Source organism: Quercus lobata, chromosome 6, assembly GCF_001633185.2.
Source record: "Quercus lobata isolate SW786 chromosome 6, ValleyOak3.0 Primary Assembly, whole genome shotgun sequence".
Lineage (NCBI taxonomy): Eukaryota > Viridiplantae > Streptophyta > Magnoliopsida > Fagales > Fagaceae > Quercus > Quercus lobata.
Genome location: NC_044909.1, coordinates 23,160,919 through 23,168,667, shown reverse-complemented (window position 1 = coordinate 23,168,667; position 7,749 = coordinate 23,160,919). Strand labels below are relative to the sequence as shown.

General features: G+C 34.6%; 2 protein-coding genes across 2 annotated transcripts; both read right to left on the bottom strand.

The window, feature by feature from the left end:
* Positions 1-200: 200 nt before the first annotated feature.
* On the bottom strand, positions 201-701 carry LOC115950003. Its single transcript, XM_031067258.1, has one exon. The coding sequence runs from the start codon at positions 699-701 to the stop codon at positions 201-203; it is 501 nt and encodes a 166-aa protein (XP_030923118.1).
* Positions 702-920: 219 nt separating this feature from the next.
* Positions 921-1,397, bottom strand: LOC115950002. The gene has a single exon (XM_031067257.1). The coding sequence runs from the start codon at positions 1,395-1,397 to the stop codon at positions 921-923; it is 477 nt and encodes a 158-aa protein (XP_030923117.1).
* Between the last annotated feature and the right edge of the window lie 6,352 nt (positions 1,398-7,749).

Here is a 7,749-nt window from a genome sequence, read left to right as displayed (position 1 = left end):
ATCTAGAAATCTCATCCGTGGATGGCTTATAGTGGCATCCACTAGCTAATCTATCTGAGGCATGGAAAAATAGTCTTTTGGACAGACCTTGTTCAAATCTGTGAAGTCCAAGCACACTCGTCACTTTCCACTCTTTTTTTTTACCAGTATAGTATTGGCTGATGCATTATTGCAACGACCAAGCACTGCCTTGCCACGAACTAGCTCCTAACCAACTCCTCAATTCGGTCCCCAGATGGATATTTCATCTTTAAATGTAGAGTGGAGGAAATAGCTCCTAGGGCATGAAGCCAAGGTCTTGCTACAATGGCTGTGTAGGGAGAATAAGCACCCTCTACAATAAAATCCACCTCCACCACCTCTGATCTTGCTTGTACAGGAAGTCGAATCTGGCCCCTTGGACTAAAAAATTTCCCGTCGAAGCTTACCAAAGGTGAATCATAAGCTGTCAAGTCCTCAGGTTTCAAGTTCAGTCCGTTGTACAAATCAGGGTACATAATCTCTGCCTCATTGCCTTGATTCACCATCACCCTCCTAACATCATATCCCCCTATCCTGAGGATGACCACCAAGGCATCATCATGTGGCTGTACGGTTCCAACCTTGTTCTTCTTAGAGAAACTTATCGATGGTTGGTTTTCCACTCTAGCCTTCTTTAGCTCAGGTCTAGAGTCCTCGGCTGGTGGCCGGGCTACAGACATCACCCTAGAAGGGTGAGAACCAGTTCTTCCTAGGGCCGTAAAGATGACATTGATGGTGTCCAAATGGGCTCTAGAAAAAGCATTCCTCTGAAATCTTGATCCTGTCTGACCCCTTGGTTCATTGGGCTGATGTAGGAATTGTTTCAGCCTCCCTTCCTTGACCAGTTGCACCAGATGACTTCTTAAGGTTCTGCAATCTTCTGTGGTGTGTCCTCGGTCCTAGTGGTATTGGCAATGAAGGTTTTGATTGCGTTTCATAGGGTCACCTCTCATCTTATTTGGCCACTTAAAGAATGACTCGTTCTTGATTTTCTCCAAAACTTGGTGTACTGATTCTCGGAACACCATGTTAACCATTTGAGTAGTGGTAGACACTAATTTCCCAGCAAAGTCCCTGTGAGGCCGGTTATTGTTGTAGTGGTCCCTCTTGAAATCCCTCTTCTCTTGATGGATAACCTTAGCCTTCCCCTTCCCTTGTTGTTGGTCATCCTTGACCCGCTTATACTTATCAATTCGGCCCATGAGTTGGCACACACTGTTAATGGGTTTCCTGGTCAAAGATTTCCTTAAGCCATGCTCGGCAGGTAGGCCGACCTTGAAAGTCCTTATGGCTATGTCATCAAAATCCCCATCTATTTCATTGAACATCTCCCAGTATCTATCCGAGTACATCTTCAGGGTCTCCTTTTCTCGCATGGTCATAGACAACAGGGATTTTAAAGGCTGAGGAACTCTACTGCATGTAATAAAGCGAGATCCAAACACCTAGTTGAATTTTTTGAAAGAATCAATAGAACCTGCCCCCAAGCCATCAAACCACCTCATGGCCATATGCCCCAGACTGGATGGGAATACCTTGCACATTAAGGTCTCGTTCTTAGAGTGGACAGTCATTCTTTGGTTGAAGTGGCTCATGTGCTCCACAGGATCTGTTTGACCATTGTACATGGTGAATTTTGGCTGAGTAAATTGTCGATGAAGTCTCCTTCCCTTGATTCTACGCGTGAAAGGTGACCTGGAAATTTGATTCAATGCCTTGCTCATAGCGTCATTTCCTAGGCCTTTGCAAGATGGACTCTTATTCCTACGCCCTTGGTGGTAGTCCCTATCACATGAGAAAGATTCACTAGGGGGGGGGGGGAGTCCTTGACTTAGGCCTATAACTACTATCCTCCTTAACACCAGAAGAGAAATCAGAATTGGAGGGAGTTCGCCTTCGCCGTTCGTGGCGTAATTTCCTTTTCAGATGATCAATATCTAGCTGCATGGCTTTGGTATTCTCCTCATGAGAAATGTGATTTCCTCTTTGAGACTGGCTTCCACTAGTATGGGTGGTATGCATACTAACCTCTCAGTCCCTTTTTCGCTCAAGATTAACAAAATGATCTTGATGTTGGGACCCCATAGATTCCTCCCGATTCGGACCTGAACCTACCATAATTGAATGTTAAACTCACCATAACACTAGAGTTTTCCCACAAATGGCGCCAATTGTAAGGACTTAATTTGGATCCTAAGCCTAAGAGTTAAAAGGATCTAGGCCCGAAGAGCCCAATACAATGAATTTGTAGAGAGTGGGTTGAAAAACTAAGTTATAATGAGTTGGGTAGCAATTATAGTGGATCCAAATGAGAATAAGGTAAAGATAGACTGGTTTTTACTAAAGAAAATAGTTCTCGGTACAGTCCGAGGAGATTAGTTCTTGTATATATTTCTTGAATTTGATTACAAGTACAGTTCTTAGTGCTACAATATTCTTTCCTTAATTTTTCGATCCCTTTCTCTCAGTGCCTCCCTTCTATTTTATACTATCTTTTCCCTTTCATCTCTGTCCTCCACATGTAGATTAGATTGTTAGTATTGATCCCTGTCACATCAGCACCTTCCTGAGGTCTCTGGGGAGTAGTTGTAAGGCTGATAACTACTATTCAGGTATCACTTTCTCATCAATGCGGCTAGAGAGTCAGCTGCAGAGCATTCAATGCAGTGGTAACAGCTTTTCCTTAGATATTTCCCACCTTCCATTTGTCTTGTACGTTCATAACATATATCTTTATCAATAGAATTTCCTAGAATGTCACCCTGGATGACAAAACAAACTTTTGGTCCTCTGCTGCGTTTAGCCGAGAAGAAACTCCTCCTTGGCTTACCTTCCCCAACCTTCTCATTCATAGCTCGCTCATGGAGTCCTGAGCCTTACATATTCATTATTGTTTGTTTGTCCTCGGACCGCAAAGTGTTCTCGAACAAGGCCTAAGGCCCAACATATGTTCTTGGGCCCCTATCCCTAAATGTAATAATAATAAATTATGCATTACTAAATGAATAATGACTAAATAATTACAACAACAAAAAGTCCAAAAAATATTTCTTTCGTAGTACATTACCCTATAATTAAAAACAATTCCTAAAGGAGAGAATGTGTCATTAAACTAATAGTACACCTACATTAATTAGATATCCTTAAATAGCTTGAATTAAATGGCTAATTAAGAAACATTTAAAGGACTAATTAATTTGGATTCTTATATATATATGTGGACAACGTTTAGCTACAAAATTGGTTGTAACCTAAGACTACAACCTTTCTTAATAAAATAAATATTACTACATATTTTGAAAATCTAATCGTTAAATTACATGTTCTTTACGCTCATAATACACATGTCAAATTTTGTGTCAATCAGATATTATTTATTATATAATCTATAAGCTTATATTTTATGCATAATTTTAAACTACAAAAACTTGCAATTTAAACAATTTATTGATGACATAACTATTGATCTTTAATTTTTAAAAATTTTGCAAGCATAGAGGATAAAAAAAAAAAAGATGTAATCCAACGGTGGATTTGTCAAAATTCACCCATAATAAAAAGATATTGAGTAATGTTGTAGCCTTATACTATAACCAGGTTTGTAGCTAAACTTTGTCATATATATATATATATATATATGAGATGGGTTCAAGTTACATATAATGTAACTCTAAAGAGTTATACATTTTTTAAATTGGATTTAAGTAGATCCAATGGTAAAAATAAAAACATTCATTAATGCTAATATTCTGATTAGGATTTCATTAATTATCCGTTATTTATTACATTCCATATCTATCTCTAAACCTAAAAAAAAAAAGGGTATGCGTCTTTCTCTCTAATTTTTTCCTCCACTGCACGTCTCTTTCTCTCTCTCTCTTTCTCCTCCACCGCTCTTCCACCTCTACGCTTTATTTGATACTTTCCAATATTCCCCTTACCCTTTGGTTAGTCTCCCACTTTTTTTCCTTTATTATAATTTCTTAGATAGAACTATTTTATTGTATTCAACTATATTTTAGTAGACATTAAAAATTTTGGTGGGTGTGTTGGTTCTTTTTATATGCAATAAACCTTTCAATTTATCATTTTTTAATCTTGTAAGATTTTCTCTCTAAAAAGTTAATAATTGCCACCTCCCTCTTTTTTATTTTTGGGGGTGGGGGTGGTGCTCCTTTCATTTGAAGATAACAACACCTTATGGAAGTAGTAGTAGTATTAGCTTGCTCTAATTTTTTAAACAGGCTCTTAAAGTAAGATTTATCGCCTATAGCTGATTGTGAAGACTTAAAACAAACACTTCATTTTTAAGGGAAATGCTAGAAAGCTCATTGACAAACGTTTTGATGGGAATACAAAATGTATTATTAGTGACTAAGAATTTTTGTAGGATTGAAAGTGATTATGGAGCAGCAAAAATGATCCTTAGATCTCTGCTTCACCTGGTATTGGAGTGATTATGGAAGTTCGAGAGTGATTATGAAGCAGCAAATGCTTTGTATCTTGTTAGTTGTTACAAATGAATTTATGTTAGTTGTACACTTAAGACTTTTGTAATTAGAGATGTTTGGATTAAGAAATGCTGTAACTTTGCCACCCAAGAAACTGCTAGTTTTTTTTAACATTTGTATTTTATCTTTAGATCAAAATATGATTTTGTTGATCAATTTCTATAAGCAAAAGAGTCTTGAATCAGGATAACGAGCAGGTTGCTAATGCATTATTTCAATATGTTGACTATGTTTAATTGAAAGCCATCCTTGGAGACATTAACACATTTTAGCAAAATTGTTAATAGACTTCCTCCAAAACATTTTCATTATTCTAACAGATTGCTTCTCAAATATAAAATTTTATCCAATTTCCATGCTATTTAAATACTGAAATTTGAATCACAAAATTTAAATAAATAAATAAAAGCACTTTAAAAATTGGATTCTAAAATGAGAATAATGATTATTTCTAATAGCAGTAGGTATGAATGTATCTACATCTTGCATTTTACATGGTGGGATGCCTCTGCTTTTCCTTCATTTGATAGAATATACAATCACACCAGGATATACTTAAAATCATTAAAACTTTTTTGGACAACAATCTGTCTATCCCATCTTCAAAACTTTCAAAGATAATATACAATCCTCAACCGTATGTCTGAAATCCTAAGTTGTCTAAGAACGCAAATGGTTCTATGCAAAAGTATAAACCTATACTAAATAAATTTTCTTCTTTCTTTACACTGCCATGCAGTTTCCATGCTCCCTAGTATTATAGGGAATAGAAATGAATTATGAAACATACCCTGAACCCATAGTGCAAAATGATACTACTTAAATCTAGAGTAACATCCAAGTAAAGAGGTCTACAATTTCTTGCTTTTCACAAAAAGATTTCCTATGTGAAAAATAAATATAGGACTAAACAAAGAGTATAGAATTGCTTGAAAATATGAAAAATGTGCCATAAACACACCGTTAATCACATTAAATTAAAGCAAAAACAAATGAGTAGTTGTAACCAAAACTATGGCTGCACTGCTACTACCCTCCATATATATGTTGTCATGGATTAAAGACTAATAGCTAAGGTTCTTGCTAGAAAATTTCAAATAGTATTCCAACATAGGTCCTTATAAAAACAAAACAAAAAACCAAAATGTAATATTTCATCATGATTAACAACATAGGTCCTTAAACACTTATATTCTAAGCTACTTGGACTCTATATATCTGAATTCTACCAAGTGAAGCTCATTTTGTGATTCTCTTTAGCCACATGTACTTAAAGTTGAAAAAAAAAGTTATAAGTAAATTTGAAACACAAGATATATATTATTACAATCAAAATTAAAATTAAAAAAAAAAGTGACTCAAAAAAATGAAATGAAAAAATTCACTTTATGCTAAATCATCAATATTATTGCATATAAAAAGAACCTCTACATCCACCAAAATTTTTAACGTTTGTACTACAATATAGTTGAATACAATAAAATAGTTCTATCTAAGAAATTATAACAAGGGAAAAAAAAGTGGGAGACTAACCAGAGGGTAAGGGGAATATTGGAAAGTATCAAGCAAAGCGTGGTGATAAGCTAAATGGTGCAATAACATGTGATACTCCCTAGCATAAGAAATCCTAGTTGTGCAACCAGCAGCTGCGACTTTTTTTTTTTTTGGCTGCCAGAGACCTGGCCGTGGAGGTGGAAGAGCGGTGTAGGAGAGAGAGAGAGAGAGAGAGAGAGAGAGAGAGAGAGAGAGAAAGAGATGGTGTAGTGGAGGAAAAAAATTAGAGAGAGAGATGTATACCTTTATTTTTTTTAGCTAAAAGATAATTAATGATATCCTAATCAGAATATTAGCATTAATGGGTGTATTTTTTGACCATTGGATCTACTTAAATCCAATGGTTTAAAAAAGGTTTAACTTTTTTTTTTTCTTTAGACTATTGGATTTAAATAGATCTAACGGTAAAAAAAAAGAAAAGAAAAAGACACTCATTAATGTAGATATTTTGATTAGGATCTCATTTATTATCTCTTATTTATGACATTCTATACATATCTCTAAACCCAAAAAAGGGGATAATATGATTTTTTTTCTTTCTTGTTATGAACGCCATGAGTATATATATAACCTTTAAAAGAGCTAAATGGAAGCAAAGAAGTTCATGTAGCAGATCCAACCAGATGAGATTAAAGCGTAGTTGAGTTTAATTGAGTTGTATTATAAGAGCACTTTTGTGATGAGATTGTTTGTGACAAGATTGGTCAAGAAAAACTTATGAAGATTTGACCACGCATATCCCAAACCACACATGCAACAGTTATATTGATACATTAAGTAACTAATACTTGTTTGTAGTGGGTTCTTGTTGAAGAAACAACCTTTATGATCAAGAGTCAAGATCTGGAGTGTTCATGTTGATGAGGCAAGGAGCATGGTGGTGAGATTGGAATTAAGAGAAAGACAATGGAATTGATTTGGGGAAAAGTGATAGAGGAGAAAGAGAGAGCAGAAAAAAAAAAGTGATTATGGAGGAGAGAGAGAGAGAGAGAGAACGTAGACCTTTTTTGGGTTTAGAGATAGGTCTAGAATGTTATAAATAAGGGATATTAAATGAGATTCTAATCAGAATACCAACATTAATGAGTATCTTTTTTTATTTTTTTATTTATTTTACTGTTGGATTTACTTAAATCTAATGGTTAAAAAAATGTTTAACTTTTTAGAGTTACACTAGGTTTAACTTGAACCCATCTCATTATTGGAGTTGAATTTTGACAAATCCACCATTGGATTACATCTTCTTTTTATATCCTCTATGCTTGTAAAATTTCTAAAAAATTAAAGATTAATAGCTATTTCATTAATAAATTTTATAAATTTCAAGTTTTTGTAGCTTAAAATTACACATAAAATATAAGCTTATAGATCATATTGTAAATAATATCTGATTTACACAAAATTTGATATATGTATTAAGAGCACAAAAAACATGCAATTTAACGGTTAGATTTTCAAAATATGTAGTAATGTTTATTTTATTGAGAAATGTAGTAGTCTTAAGCTACAATTAATTTTGTAGCTAAACTTTGTCTATATATATATGGTTTAGAATTTAATTGGTTTTAAACTCTTTGGTTTTTGCACCCAATAATTCACTTGTCACAAAAATTAAAAACTTAAATGGATACATTGTGAAAAATTGGATTCCAATTGAAACCAA

Bases quoted from the DNA above. Each gene is read 5' to 3' on its own strand.
- LOC115950003 (XM_031067258.1), bottom strand. From the start codon at position 701: ATGTCTGTAGCCCGGCCACCAGCCGAGGACTCTAGACCTGAGCTAAAG.
- LOC115950002 (XM_031067257.1), bottom strand. From the start codon at position 1,397: ATGCGAGAAAAGGAGACCCTGAAGATGTACTCGGATAGATACTGGGAG.